At 44.3% G+C, this 15490-nt stretch overlaps 1 protein-coding gene across 2 annotated transcripts in view; it reads right to left on the minus strand.

Moving 5' to 3' along the window:
• LOC135898208 (zinc finger protein 11-like) overlaps window positions 1-15490 on the minus strand; it is a 36707-nt gene that overhangs the window by 15261 nt on the left and 5956 nt on the right. For both annotated transcript variants that reach the window (XM_065427049.1, XM_065427048.1), the window contains exons 4-10: window positions 13133-13382; window positions 11496-11649; window positions 10283-10371; window positions 9043-9249; window positions 7524-7701; window positions 5986-6176; window positions 192-425 (exon numbers count right to left, since the gene is read on the minus strand). In XM_065427049.1, coding sequence (XP_065283121.1) covers window positions 192-425; window positions 5986-6176; window positions 7524-7701; window positions 9043-9249; window positions 10283-10371; window positions 11496-11649; window positions 13133-13382 — 1303 coding nt within the window. The remainder of the gene's footprint in view (window positions 1-191; window positions 426-5985; window positions 6177-7523; window positions 7702-9042; window positions 9250-10282; window positions 10372-11495; window positions 11650-13132; window positions 13383-15490) is intronic.

The raw sequence follows: 15490 nt of genomic DNA on the forward strand, positions 1-15490 counted from the left end.
GGAATTTGGTCACCAAGGGTAACGAGGGCTCTGGTGTAGGTGTAGGCACCAAAATTACCTACGTCGATGTGACATGAACTGCAGACGGTGGAAACGAAAATATGCGCATTACTTAGCCCTAAATTGACGCGTTTCATTCCATGAGCACTGTACAGAATCCTATGGGCATAAAATAAAACAAAAAGACTGACCGGAAAGTGAAAGCTCGTTCGCACAGTGTGCATGAGAAGGGGTAGCGCCCTGTGTGAGTGGCCCGGTGCTGGCGGAACTGTAGGGCACTGTAAGTGGCAAAAGAACAATCGGAGCAGCGCAAGTGCCGGACGCGCGTCATGGCGTCCAGCTCCTCACGCGTCAGCTCCTGCTCATGCACCACCGCCATGTGGGTCTGCTGCTTGCGCTCGTTTGGGAACTTGTGGCCACACAGTCTGCGAAAAGAACGGCGCCAACAGGAAATCAGGGTGTACTGAAGACGCACACACCACACCAGAACCTAGTCTAAGGTGTTGCACTGGGCAATACAAAATTAAACTTATGGGGTCACATTATGTAAATCAGGGTGTACTGAAGACGCACGCACCACACCAGAACCTAGTCTAAGGTGTTGCACTGGGCAATACAAAATTAAACTTATGGGGTCACATTATGTAAAGGTGCCCTTCATTTTTCCATCTTTTCCTCCTTCATTACTGGGATTGGCCATTTGAGAAGCCAGATGATGATAAACAAAAAGTTACATTACATAATTGTAGGAGTATGCGAATACTCTAATATTTGATTTTGAATTGAATAGTGAATATAGTTAGACGTCGTTGATACGTTCCCATTATGTGCATTTTCCCAGTGCCAACATTTGCAATCGAGAACACAAGAAATTACGTAATAGAGTTACGCAAATTTTTTTACCGGTTCATACGTTCCCGGAAAACACAATTTTTCGGACCAAGGTTCAGTACATTTCGAAACTGCGATTGTACCATACGTTTTCCGACCACTAGAACCCATGTAAACAAGGAAATGCAGGAGGTATACAGTACAGTACATAGCTACCCGCTGCAGCAGCTTCACTGCAATACATGTACTCGCCCAACCATCTCACGTGAAAATGATGGTGCGCACGCAGTTTCTCATTTCAGTACCAGCAAATCATTTTCGCGGCCATCACACGCGGCATTCACAGCTATCACCATCAATCCTATTGAGATAAGTATCTTCTCGTATCTGTTTCAGGTGTGGTGCTGTCAGAAGCACAGCACACACTTTTAATAGGCAATAACTGAAACACGCTGCCGTTCCCTACAGCGGACTGCGATCGCATATGTTTTCTGGCCGTTTGATCCCATGTGAACAATAAAAGACACGAGGTGCACATGACTGCATGTAGCCACCCGTCTGGCGTGAAAACGACGGCGCGCATGCTTTCATATTCCGGTACCCGCAAATCTCCACCCGGGTCGTTGCACGCCGCATTCACAGCCATCACCGCCCATCCAACTGCCACAAGCATCGTCACCTATCTGTTTTACTACACGTGGTGCGTAGTGCCATTGGTAGTGTGCTGCACGCCTTTAGTAGGCGATAATCCAAACGCGCCACTGTTCCCTACTGCAGGTGGCACAACGTGGACATCACATTTCGCTTCGACGGCGGCATCGCCTACCAGCTCGATTTCGTTTCAGTTTCCCGTCGCTCTCTTAAACAACAAACCCATCTTGGGCTGCCAGAGCACCACCAGCTCAACGCACGTCGGCGTCTCGTGCCACAAAGATCCGCGCGACACTTCACATAACGTAGATGTCAACAATAGTTGAGTCTGTCTAATTTTTTAGTTATTTCAGATCATTTAGTTATTTCAGATCCCTAGGCTTAGAACCGCTCTCAGATCGCCGACGCACGGAATCACTGAAGTTTTTGCATTGCGTTATTAACTCTTCTTGCCGTATATCTTCGGATAACTACCTAACTCTTGCGAAACCATCTAATACTAGAAGTCACCATCACCTAAACATCTCACCTGATTTCGCCCATACGGACACATTTAAATACAGTTTATTTCCCCGTGCAATCGAGTACTGGAATTCTTTGCCTGGTGCTACTCGTTCTCTTCCTTTAAACTTATTCTTGGCGGCCATTGAATAGTTTTGCTTTGTGTTTGTTTGTATTGTTCGTATTGGGCCTGTATTGTTTACTATTTTCATTTCTCTGCCTTTCACACCCACTCCTGCAATAGCCCGATTGGGCTGCAGTATGTACAAATAAATAAATAAATAAATAAATAAATAAATAAATAAATAAATAAATATGTTTTCCCGGTTAATATGTTTTTTTTTTGCATTTTCTTCCAAAACGTATAAACGAGGTTCTACTGTATTCAATTTTTCGAATATCGGCACCTCCGGTGAATAACGTAGCCATGGTCGGTGCGGTGCCTTGACGTGTGCAGCATTCCCAAGGTACATGATCTTTATCGAAACAAGGTCCGGCTTGGCCGACCAGACCGAAACAATTAACGCTACGTGAACAACAAAAGCAGCGCATGTGGAAAGCATGGAAGCATGTGCGAGAACAGGGCCAATTAGCCATCAAAAGGCATACTGATCGCTTCTAATACACAAGTTCAATGTTCACACACGCAGGTTCATGCAGTTAGGAGCTTTTTACCCACATGTGAGCACACAGATGAATTTGGGACGTATACTTGTGGTAGTTGCCAGCTGGATGACGCTTCAATGGCCATCAATCTAGACCGCATGCGTGACCTCGCAACCAATTGCTGATAAACCCACCGTAGGAACATATTAGCGACAAGCTTGGACAAGCTCTCTGCGACGGTTTGCGGTCACACCAGCTGGTGGTGAATTTTCGTCCTGGCCACACTGTCTAGCCCATTAGGCCATTGTCTGTTGGTGAGTAGTCACAGTTAGCAAATCAATGGAGATCTATTCACAGTGGTTGCACGACCCTCAGAAAGACTACAAATGGACTCCTCAATGAAAGTGAGCTCATGGGATGACCGTCGCATGTTCACGGTCGTGAAAAGGAATACTGTACAAGGCCCCTCGTTCCAAACGCCGTTTGTAGGCACACAACGGTCTCTTTTCGTAGCTTAGAGCAACCCGTCACAAAACTAGGGCTCGAAAACATCATGTGACAGCGTGCTGACCCTTGGCTGAAGATGGATTTACACAGATGGTAGATGGATGCGAAGAAGGAGGTGGGGGAGGGGGGGGGGGGGGGTCTTTACTGTTGGCGCCGATGACCACACGGAGCGGTGCCGAGTGATGTAATGTGCATTTCCCACTTTTGTCTCTCCCACAGATTGGCCTTATCAAGCTGACGATAACCAACAGAAATCACCTGCCATAAAGATGGAAAAACTCTCCTGTTTTCTGGCAGAAAACTGAAAAGCAATACTTTCAAGCCATCAAAGATTGCCATTAAGCACAGTATGGCCCACTATTAAACTGAAAGCCCCACTCGTATTTAGGTCAACTTCGCTATTTCTTCAGTTTAAGAGGGAAGAAAACAGTTAATTCTATTTGGCAGAGATTCTATTGATAAAAAATATTCTCCGGATTTTTGTATACGAACTGAGTTGTTACTAGTACTGGCTTACTAATTTGGTGTTCCCTTTAATAAGAGTAGAGCATACTTTTTTCTTGATTTATAGGTACCCAAGTTACTGCTAGCTATCAAGATTCTTGTTAAGCACCGTACTTATTCGAATCTAGGCCGATAGGTTTTTCAAATAACCATATTTCAAACTCTAGGGTCGGCTTAGATTCGAGGATTTAAAAAAAATTTGCCAGTTTTTCATTAAAACTGTTAAATATGGTGCATAGCTAGCGCCATCTAGAAAAATCAGTATCGCAGCTGCTACTAGTCGTGCCAGTAGCCAACCGTACACAAGCGAGGTCACCATTTTTACCTGTGTCATGTCGGCCGTATTGGTGTGTGGCGTGGTGTTATCGCAATGGCACCAAGCAGCAGATGCCACTATAGGGCCGCTTTCAAGCGAAAAGTTGTGATAGCCGCAGAGGCATCGTCGAACCTTCAAGCCGGGCGGGACTTCGGCGTCAACGAGAAAAACGTCCGTCGTTGGAGGGGACAACAACAGCAGCTTTTTGCGTGCGCCGCAACGAGGATGGCACTTAGCGGACTAAAGAAAGGCCGTCACCCCGAAGTGGAGACAGTTTTGGCCGACTTTGTTCGGATGCAGAGAGCACCTGCCCTTCCAGTGACAACAGAAGTGCCCCAAGCGAAAGCTAGGGAACTTTCGAGGGAGCGAGGCCTAATGCCAAAGGATTTCAGACAACCGGGGCTGGCTTCAGAAATTCATGAAGCGCTTCGGCTTCAGCCTCCGATGTTGCACTTCAATCACCCAGAAGCTGCTAAGCGATTTCGAAGAAAAGCTGAGAGCTTTTCAGCGCTACGTGCTGTGAAAGAGAAAAGTGGCAGGCTACAACCTTGGGCAAATCAGCAACGCCGACCAGATGGCTGTGTATTTTGATAAGCCAGTGGCGCACACCGTGAATGAAAAGGGTGCCAAGGAGGTGAAGGTGCGCTTTGCGGGCTACGAGAAGCAGTGCGCAACTGTGATGCTGCGCTGCACAGCTGATGGACAAACTCCCTCCTTATATGATGTTTAAAAGGAAGACACTGTCTGCTCGAGAAACTTTCCCAAGAAATGTCATTGTGCGGGCAAATGAGAACAGATGGATGACGGGTGCGATGGTGGAAGAGTGGGTTAAGATTGTGTGGCAACGGCGTCCAGGAGCCCTTTTCACAAAGAACTCGCTCCTTGTCGTCGACTCTTACCGTCAGCAGTTGACCGACAACGTGAAGGCTGCGCTCACCCAAGCGAACACAGAGCTCACTGTCATGCAGGGCGGCATGACAGGCCAGTTGCAGCCACTTGATGTCTGCATCAACAAACCTTTCAAAATTCGTCTGCGGAAATATTACACGGACTGGTTGACTGACGAAGACCACATGCCAACGGCAATGGGCCGCATCAAACGTGCATTGCTATCGCAGCTGGCGGGCTGGGCAACTGTAGCGTGGGACGACATCCCAGGTACTTTGATCGTGCGCGCCTTTAAAAAGTGCAGCATATCTAATGTGCTTGATGGTACCGAAGATAGTGCACTGTTTGAAGGTGACAGTGACAAGGAACACAGCGACGAGTCTAGCAGCGACGACGACGTTGAATGAGCTCTACATGTTCAGATTCAATAAATGCTGCTTGCATTTTGTGTACGCTGTCCTCGCTTTTTTTGTTCGGCCAGCATTCGAGGTAATATATGTTTTTTTTTTTGCTGGCTTCGGACTTTAGGGGGTCGGCGTAGAATTGGGGTTGACCTAGATTCGAGTAAATACGGTAATGTGATAAGCCCTCTGAACATGTGCAGCACTATTGCACAAAATTTGGAAGCATAAAGCTTTGTGTTAAATTTTCTGATATTCGATATTCAATTAGACATTCGGCTTTTCCTTTTTTATTTGATTTGATAATCAATTCAAAATCTACAAATCAGTATTTGCACACTCCTACAAAATAGGCCTCCCGAGCTGTTTCTGGGCCACGAATGAATAGGCAGTATGAGAACCACAAAATAAGCTTTTAGTGATTTGACTTCAACACTCTATTAGCATTTAATTGTCGGAGAAAGGTTGATTATTATCACAGAAAGTGAAGCCCATGCTACTCTTTTCGAATTTCCCGATCAACATTGACATCAGTGATCAGTGACATCAATGTTGTCACAGGCTTCACCACCCACCTCTAATTTTTGGATCTTTTCCCACTTCTGTTGGTTAAGACTGTCCTGCTTAGTACAAAGAATGCGATGTCGTCCTGAAAGGTAATCTACCTTATACAGCTTAGTATTTTAGTAAACTTCAGCATCACCTTCAAAAATACACAGAGTGAAGTGTGCAGCCAGCTCAGACTATTTGCTGGAAACTGCATGCACTACTACACCTTACCGGCAAGAAAACTTGAAGTTGCGGGTGTGGACAAGTCGCTCGTGATTGCGCATGTAGTCGAGGGTGGCAAATTCCTTCGAGCAGTGCGGACACTTCGTGGCATTGGCAAAGTCGTGGGTGCGCTTGTGCTTGGTCAGACTGCCCCGGCTGGTGTAGCGGTGACCGCACTGATCACACAAAAATGGCTTGGCCTGCAAGAGGGGGAAGGATTGAGTGTACCATGTGAGCCTGTATGAACCATAATTGTCAGCCAAACCAATAAAACACACAAACAGCATGAAGGAATGGAACACACTGCTATCTGCTGCACTTCAGTCACAAAAAAATATAAATGTATATAGTACTACAAGAGAGGTAAGAGAGGGTGGTGGAAATTGGGGATTAAATATATTTACTGCATTTATCAGATTCTAACACAACCATTTTTTTTTCCGAGGAATATGGCTGAAAGGTTAACAGTGTGTTACAATTGAACATGGAACAAAAAGCATGTTCATGGCATTGGCAACAGACGCAGTTGAACTTCAAAGTAATAAAAATGGATAGAGCAAATTATGAGATTAGGATTACAACCAAGTAATTATAGAATTTGCAATTTTATTTCACAGATATCAATGTGTATGGCATAACAAATAGTGGATATAATAAAAGACTTTTCATGTTGGATGCAACTGTGTTACAGGCAGTCTCCACATCACACCCGAACCACCCGAGGACAGCCTCCTTAGGGAACTGTCAATGACCAATTTTTTGGATGCCTTCGCAGCACCACCACATACCCCATAGAGCCAGTGTATAAGAACACCTGAAATTTTGAATGTTGAAACCCTTTGCCGTCCATTTTCCAGACTTTTTGCTGTGACCGTAGGTCTGAAATGGCAATAATTGAAGCCATCACTGCCACCGTTTTGATCATCTTGCAGCGTCAAACCAGCGCTCTCACATGCCAATCTGCTTATAGCTGCAGCCATCGCAGCAAGGCTAAGCCTAGCTGCTTCCATGTGTTTCTACGTCACTGGCAGCTAAACGCGCCCGTCTCTGTTTCTGTACCCTCGAAGTGGACATGGCTACGTTATTATTGCAAACTTCCCAAAATTAACGATATTATTCATTACTAATGTGGAAGAAACTGTTTCAATGCGTGTAATGTACTCACGAGAAAAAAAAACAATCGCGTTCGGCTCGTTTAGCTTGCTCCGCTGGCTGCCATTCTTGTTTTGGTGTCTCACACTGACAGCGGCAGCCACCTGCTTGTCATCCCGCAGCAAATGAGGGATGAAAAAAGAAACTGTTTCTATTCATGGGAAACTTAACCCGCATAATGATTGAACCCCTGAATTTGGGTCAATTTTTTTTAGAAAAAGGTGCGATCATTATGCAAGTAAATACGGTAGTCCTTCTCAGCTGAACCACTTAGAAAAAGATACTGGTTGTAAGCAGAACAAAACTGCCAGGTATAAAGAGCAGAGACCAGGGCAAGTAAACTTGCTACTAAGCAGTCTACTCCCAACTCAAGCGGTGCTGTGATAAAAACCTGCCTTTGTGTGGCCCCTGAGGTGTCCCCAGTAGCCGCTGAACGTCTTCAACCGACGGTCACAGATCTGACACAGATAGTTGCCATCCGAAGTCGGCTCCACATGAAGCAGCTGATGCTTGTGCTGCATGTGCTCGTCACACTCAGCCTCCTTAAGGAACGGCTGCTCACACTTTTTGCACCTGCGCCAAGATGAAAACAGCCTCTGTTACCACTCTCCCGGTGTTGAGTTTCACAGTGTGCCAGTTAACTTACGAGGATAATTGAACAATTGCATTTCATGCCAAGATTACTGCAGGACATTCTAATGTCCCAATCGTGAAAGCCCTGCGCGAGCCCTGCGTGAATCTGAAATCCAGGCAGTGATCACAGGCTTAGAAAATATTTTTCTCAGATGCCATGCCCCACAAGCTTTTGACATTGACTCAATTTTTCTGCGATGATTTGACAAGGCTTTCTTGACAAAGCACACTGCAGTTTTTTTTCCTGATCGTCTTCTGATGTCTCAATCCAGTTGTGTGTCTCTGCCCTGAAAGATTTAGTATTTAGAGCAGTTCAGTGCCTTGAGTATACGACCAAATCATGTTATCGCATCATTTACGCCCAAGCTGTCAGCATTCATTAATGGACAGTGAGAATGCATTCTCTAACAAATTCTATTCATACACTGCGACAGCGGCACTGAGAATGTAATGTTTGCAGACAACACCTAAAAGAAACTGACAAATGGCCAGAATGTGTTGCGAGACATTGATAAAAATGAAATGGCCATGATCTATAGGGACAGAATGAAGAACACTGTTTCCGATTTAAGTAGGAATTATTATTTTGAATAGGCAAAGAAAGTCTCAAAAGCTCGTAAGTGGTGTGAACTGGCAGTGAAGCCTTGGTACTCTGGATGTAGTACATGAGGTTACCGTACGTAATTTGGCTGTTATTAAGTACCGCATACATATTGCTTAAAATTGCAGTTTGGTTATTATTAGGCTTTTGCACTTTATTCGATGCGTATTACAAAGTAAAAGTGGAAATGAAAAGTGGAAGTAAAAGTGGAAATGAAAAGTGCACACGTGGCTACAGCAACATGCTGAACTGCGAATCCCGTGTAAAGGCGCCATTTCACTTTAGAGAACTTAACCTCTCTAAAGGAGAAGGCAGGTAAGGTTAACCAAGGCTGGAAAGTTTGGGAACTCCTGCATTAGAGCAATAACAACATCAACGAAGACAAGCAATCCAGCATTATTTTTCTTTAAAAAAGAAAGATTAAATTATGGGGTTTTACGTGCCAAAACCACTTTCTGATTATGAGGCCCGCCGTAGTGGGGGACTGTGGAAATTTCGACCACCTGGGGTTCTTTAACCCGCACTTAAATCTAAGTACACGGGTGTTTTTGTATTTCGCACCCATCGAAATGCGGCCGCTGTGGCCGGGATTCGATCCTGCGACCTCGTGCTCAGCAGCTTAACACCATACCCACTGAGCAACCACGGCGGGGTTTTTTTTTTTTTTTTTGTGAACATACCTAAATATTGGTACCGTGGGGTGGTTTGATGCAACGTGCTGTGCCAATTCTGTGGGCTGTGAGCAGCCAAAGGTGCACTGGTCACAGGACAGTGCAACTGGAATAGAATCCAGCATGGCTGCTGCCTCTGGAGCTGTCTCTGGATCTACACCGTCTGCTTCATTAACTCTTTCACCAGTCGACACAGCTGACAGATTTTTGTGATACCTAGGAGAGAAAAGAAAAATTAATACGAATGCAATAAGAAACATGGACTAACAACATTGCCAGAAATTTCAGCCTAACTATAACAGGTAAGAGACTCACACTAAAGAGGTACAGTTAGATCCCAATAATTAGAGATCTCTTAACTCGAGTTGATGGGTAAGTCGAACTGCTCTACTGGTCTCGGCAAAGTTCTACGTATTTGCATACATAAAAACTCCCGTGAATTCAAATAGCAAAAAAAACGCATAACGATTATTTCAAACAAAATTTCTTCTTCCCATGGACTGCTTTTTACACAAAGCTGTGCCAAAGGCGAAGGTCCAATGTGTCGCTACAGTCTATGCTCGTTAAAATGGTCCCATGTACAACAGACTTTCGGATATAACGGACCATATTTCAACCTTAGTTTGGTCCACCTATTTTATTAATGCAACGAAGTTCACTTTGAATAGACCGCACTACTACGGACTATCGGCTACAGCATATGAAACTAGCGGCAACTTTTTTCAAGATCCGGCACATAGAATGCACTTTTGCAGTGTCGACACGGGATGACAACTGACTTGCAAGGGCCAGCCAACGATCACAGCTCAATATCCCACACGCAAGGAAGGAAGGCAGAACAGAAACACGCCGTCTTTCATGTGCAAGACATTGGGGGGGGGGGAGGCGAGAGAGAGTGGTGGGTTCTGATACTATATATTAACTTGATACGATACATATTCTTGTTTTCTTTGCATCGGACATGTACATGCAAGTTTGTACTATACTGGATACTAGCCGTTTGGCTATTGGTCCAAATAGTTTTGCAGTAATTCATCCTGTGCACCACTAATAAAGCTTTTGATTGGTTGATTGATTGATTGATTGATTGATTGATTGTTGATTGATTGATTGATTGATTGATTGATTTTATGAACGAATTCTGCCCCAGTGCTTTCTTTGAATTCACTGTCTGTCGGCTTCATATAGCTTTCAAAAAAAGAAAACTAGCTCTTTGGTTCTATGGTTACTGTCATGGAAATGCGCTTACCGCACCACATGCCGTGCCAGGCCAGCCTTGCTGAGGAAGAGCTGCTCGCAGTGGACACAGAGGAACGTCTCACGTCCATTCTGGTGTGTCTGCACACATATCAGTGCACATTCTTACTGAAGTTGTAGCACAAGTAGGTTGCACAAATGTGTTGGGCTACCTTTATGGGACACTGAAGAGAGGTACTCAGTCATTTTAGAATGGTATAGCACTGCTTCAGTACTATTCTATTAGAATTCCTGCGAAGTTTCAAGACTTGTCTGGAGTGATCATGGTAGTGAGTTAAACAGGTATGACTTACAGCAAGTGAAGTATACACACTTCATAGATGATAAGAGTCACACGCAAGTGCATTATTATTAACAGTAATAAATTTTATGTGAAATCTACGGCTTGTGTTCAGCGTACACTGCTTGTTCCTCTAGAATATGATTCAACAGCACTGAATAGGGAACAGCAGCATTCAGTACCCGAAATGCCTTACAACAGCAATAACACCCCTGTCACACTGGGCGTTTAAATGTAATTGGAATCAAGTGGCATTTGGTGCATCGAATGTCATTCGTCCGCGGAGGTGCTACACTAAACAAATTATGTCATTCGGTGGCGATATCAATGGCAATCATTCCGAAAAAATGTGGTGACTAAAGTAGAACAAGGTTGGTATAAAGTGCTTGCATAAGTGCATATAAAGTGCTTGCCGATGCCTGATTAACTAAAACGTGCAACCAGGCGCCTGAGCGTTTACAATATGGCCGACGAGCAGAGTGGCGGCGGCAAAGGCGGCGGCCAGACGCTGCTGAGCTGGAGAGTAACAACAGTTTGCGACAGCCTGCTGCACGGATTTTGCCACTTTAAAGTAACAAGTCCATTAAAACACGCAAACATTATTATTTCTATACGAGTACGGTTTTCAATTTGCAAATGCTCTGTCCTGTTTTGCTTTGTTTCTGGGGTTGAGAGTACACATTCGCTCCGAGTGCAAAGCCAAATCAGTTTCTCGAATTCATTAGATTATGGAAGTCATTCGGTGCTAATGGCATTAAATATTGCTGTGTAGCAGCCGAATAATGTCATTCGATGCTAACGCCATTTGATTCGAATGACATTAAAACGCCCAGTGTGACAGGGGTATAATGTTATTAACAGCATTTGAATTCTACACTGCACTTTCTACAAGAACAGCTCCTCGTGGAAATTCCATGCAACTCACCAAGTTATGTTCATGCAGCTCTTTTTGGTCGGTGAAAGCACGGTTGCACTCCTTGCACTCGAGGGCGTGGGTTTGCTGGTGGCGCACGAAGGCTGCCTGGCGGATGAAGCCTCGACTGCAGGATTTACACTGGAACGGCCATTCAGACTCTGGCCTGCATTCCGTCGAGAGTGACCGAATGAATTCCAACCATGATTGGATGAGTGCTTCAGAACAAGCAGAGTATCCCTTAACAAGTCCAAATAGGTGGAACGTCTTATCTGAATAATGCTCAAAACATATAAATTCGATTACAAAAAGTGTGCTGAGGTTATCTATATGTAGTACTAGAAGCATATTACAGCAGGAGGCTCCAAAATTTAGAAAAACAAAACAACTGGTAGGGGGTGCCTTTTGTAATTACATAGACCGGGTAAATATAAAAAAGAGAGGAAGCATTAAAAATTTTATAAAGTACAAGCATATGAACAGTGACAAGTGGATTAGAGCAAATATGACTTGGTGCATATAATAATGTTAATAATAATAAGCAGTAATCAAAGTACAGATATGTTAACAAGCATATAAACAGTAACAGGAACAATCAACTTGGCATAATGAATAGTACTGCCTTTGTCAAGCAAACTGATTGCCTTTAGCCTTATTATAAGACTCAAATGACAAACAATTAAAAATATTTAAGAACTCAATGCAAGTTAAAGAGTGGTATATATTGTATGAAAAATTTGGCTAAAAACCTAGCTGTGCAAAATTGCTATACACACTCATGTTACAAACGCACTCACAACTCTGCTGCTGAAAATTAGGAGTCCCCCCCCCCCTCTTAATAATCGCACCCCTAACTTCGTTCCGTGCTATCCTGCAATCGAACGGCATTGCTGTAGTTTGGGGGGGGGGGGGGAATTAGAAGCTTTTAGAACTCTCAAACACGCGTGTTTAATGATGAAGCAGCTAATGAAAAAGAGGGATTCGAGAATGCAAGCGGCAAGCATGAGGTAAGTACAGGCTGAGCGTTATCACGGTCCCACTTTCCGCCAAGCCCTGCAGTCCCTGGCAAAAAATGGCTGACCGGAACCTGCATCAATTTTAGCTGGACTTTTGAGCCCTCTCGCAGTATACTGAGTGAATTGTGCATTTAGGTGGTATTGTTTGAGCGCTCTGGCAAAAGTAAAGCTGCTGGTTGCCATGTTTTCATCATGGTGGGACACTGGCACTCGTTGCTGCAAGAAAGTAAATTATTTTTACAACGTAAACAATTTCTTGTTATTCTTTTTCTTCTGCTGCATTGTATAAACAAGCAGTTCACTAAAGTGGCCACACCTGCAGCTCAAAGGCCTTCAAAATTTTGATGCAGTTCCATGAAGTTACATCATAGACTATTGGCTTGACAGTCTTCGAAGCTGGCCATATAGTGGTGCGCTTAGTTCTTCATGAGTTGGAACTGTCCATTCAAAGGCACTTGAAATGCCCATGTGACATGAGGGTGTTTGAGCCCTGGAAGTTTAACGCCAGTTAACTTGTGCATGTGTCTTGGGTTCTGTCACCTGTTCTGTATGTAGATGCCAGCAGAAGGAAACATAACAGTATAAATGCAGGAAACACAACAGTAGAAATGCAGAGCTAAATCCAATGCTAACTTGTGTTTCCACTTGTGCAGCAGGCAGTCGGCGCTAGTGCCGAAGGTCTTCTTGCAGTCCTTACAGCCGTACAGTGTCTTGACTGGCTTGTTGGGGTTGACTCGGGCATGACTCATGGCCTTGTGCAGCTGCAACACCTCAGCATTGCTAAACCAACCCCCGCAGGACGGGCACAGCAGGCCTGAGGTCACAGTGGGGGTAACCTCTTCAGACCTCGAAGACTGCCTGTTGCCATCTCCTTTGTTGGAACCTGCATGTGGATCCAGCAATATGTACAAACATTGATAAATTATTCCAATTCAATCCAATTCAGTTTCCAGAAAACCTCCTGAAAAGAATTATGGGCAAAAAGCAAAATTAACTGCTTCACGAGGCCCATAATCCCCCTCTGGGCAGCGAGTGGTGAGACAGAAAACACTGCACTGACAATGCAATCACCATAGAGGAATATAGAGCATAATCCCCCCCCCCCCCCCCCCCACTAAAAGATTACAAAGAACAAAGCAATACGGCATTTATTTTTGTGATGCACAGAAGTCTGTTTCCACAAGAAGGTTGAATGTTACTTCAAAAAAGAAAAATGCTGTACAGCAATATGACAACACTACACAATTTTAAAAAATAAGATTATTTGACAGGAGCCCAGAACATTCATGTTGGTCAACCTGCGCAATCGCTACACTGCAATGGTTCTGTGACTGCAACAAGCAACACCACAAACCAGATTTAGTCTTTATTTCATGGAGCAAAAGTTGATTAGTATTACACCCCTGTTACACAGGCACCTGCGAACTCCATTTAACTCCTTTGTCTTTACCTCAAGGGAATTGTGCTCCGTGTGACACAGTCTCCCTTGTGCCAAGGAAGTTAAATGGAGATTTTGGCAAAGAGAGTTTGTCAACGACCATTACAGCTGGATGGAGCACTCTAGTTCCCAGATAGCTACAGCTGCGAAGGAAACCACGCTAATAAAATAGTCGTAACTGGCTCACTCACAAATTTTAGCATTCTCTTTATTTATTTTTTTTTGCCACGGTTTATACACCACGTAATGGGAGTTCTTAATTTGTTTTTAAGGACATAGCGCCTGCACTCTCTACATCAATGCTTCGCGATGCCACATGGGGAAATGTCATTTCGCCATTTCGTTTGTTTATCCACTTCGGCACTGATCACAAAGCAGTTGAGCTCACCGCAAACACATACACACAAAATTACACAGCACAGAATCACAACTCGAAGCGCACTGCTTGAACAACATTATCCACACTGGCCGTGCATGAAAACAGGAGCGCAGTATGGCCAGCATCGCTTTCAACTTCGCTATGCTTGGAAAACAAGTGTTGCAGTATTATACAGCAAACTTTCTTGCTGTGATTTTGTTAGCTTACATATAGCGTTTAAAAAACTGCCTTTAACAGGGAATGTATATATGAGCAGTTGCGTGCCAAAGTAAGCACAGCAGCACTGTTTTTGTCCCTTGCGGCACCCGTCAAAAGCTTGCATTGTGCCGTGTAGCATGACTGCAACTAAATTGCCGTAGATCTCCACTAAGGAGTTTCATGTCAACGGAGTTCACGAGTGCCTGTGTGACAGGGGTATCAGTAGAGAACATTCAACCAGAACTTTTATTTTTTTACTTTTGTGCTAAAGCCACTGCACCTGTGACGTCAGTGTGACGTCAAGAATTTGGTGCTATTTTCACGCACGTGTGTGCACTGCTTTTGTGCCATTAAAGTAGATGTTGGAGAATATCAACTTTTTCAAATACGAACTGAACCCCAATATAAAACTGAATATTGGATAGTCAAACACAGATGCATATATTTACAGGAGCAATGGCTATTTCAGTACAATTAGGTACCACGTCTGTGCTGACTAGTGCAAAATAGACTATCAAGGGCAAAGAATAAGTTGCAAACACAAGCTCATTATTTGTTATTGACATACTGCACGAATGGCATCTCAAATATACAGCCTGGTTGCAAACAAGCCTTCCAATAATGAACAACTGCTATATGGCTAGCTTTCCAGAAACATTAAATAAATGATAGTCACAAAAAGATCGAAGGTTGTGGAAAAAGAAAAAATGCTGCTGATGGTAGGCGCCTTTTGGAGGCGGCAGGCTTGCAGCCGCGTTACAGTTGCAGCGAGGCGGTTCAGCTGGACGAGAACTCCAGAGGGACCTACGTCGTCGGTCCCTTCCCTAGAAACGTTCACCCACAGCATAATGCGGGCAGGCGAGCAGCTCGTGCCAGGGCGATATTGAAGGAAATGGTCGGCATGGAAGCTTTCATGGACGCAGCTCAATATGGGCGCTCCGGTAAATTCACGGTCACGGCGGTCAGCGAAAAGGGT

Source organism: Dermacentor albipictus, chromosome 3 (genome assembly GCF_038994185.2).
Source record: "Dermacentor albipictus isolate Rhodes 1998 colony chromosome 3, USDA_Dalb.pri_finalv2, whole genome shotgun sequence".
NCBI lineage: Eukaryota > Metazoa > Arthropoda > Arachnida > Ixodida > Ixodidae > Dermacentor > Dermacentor albipictus.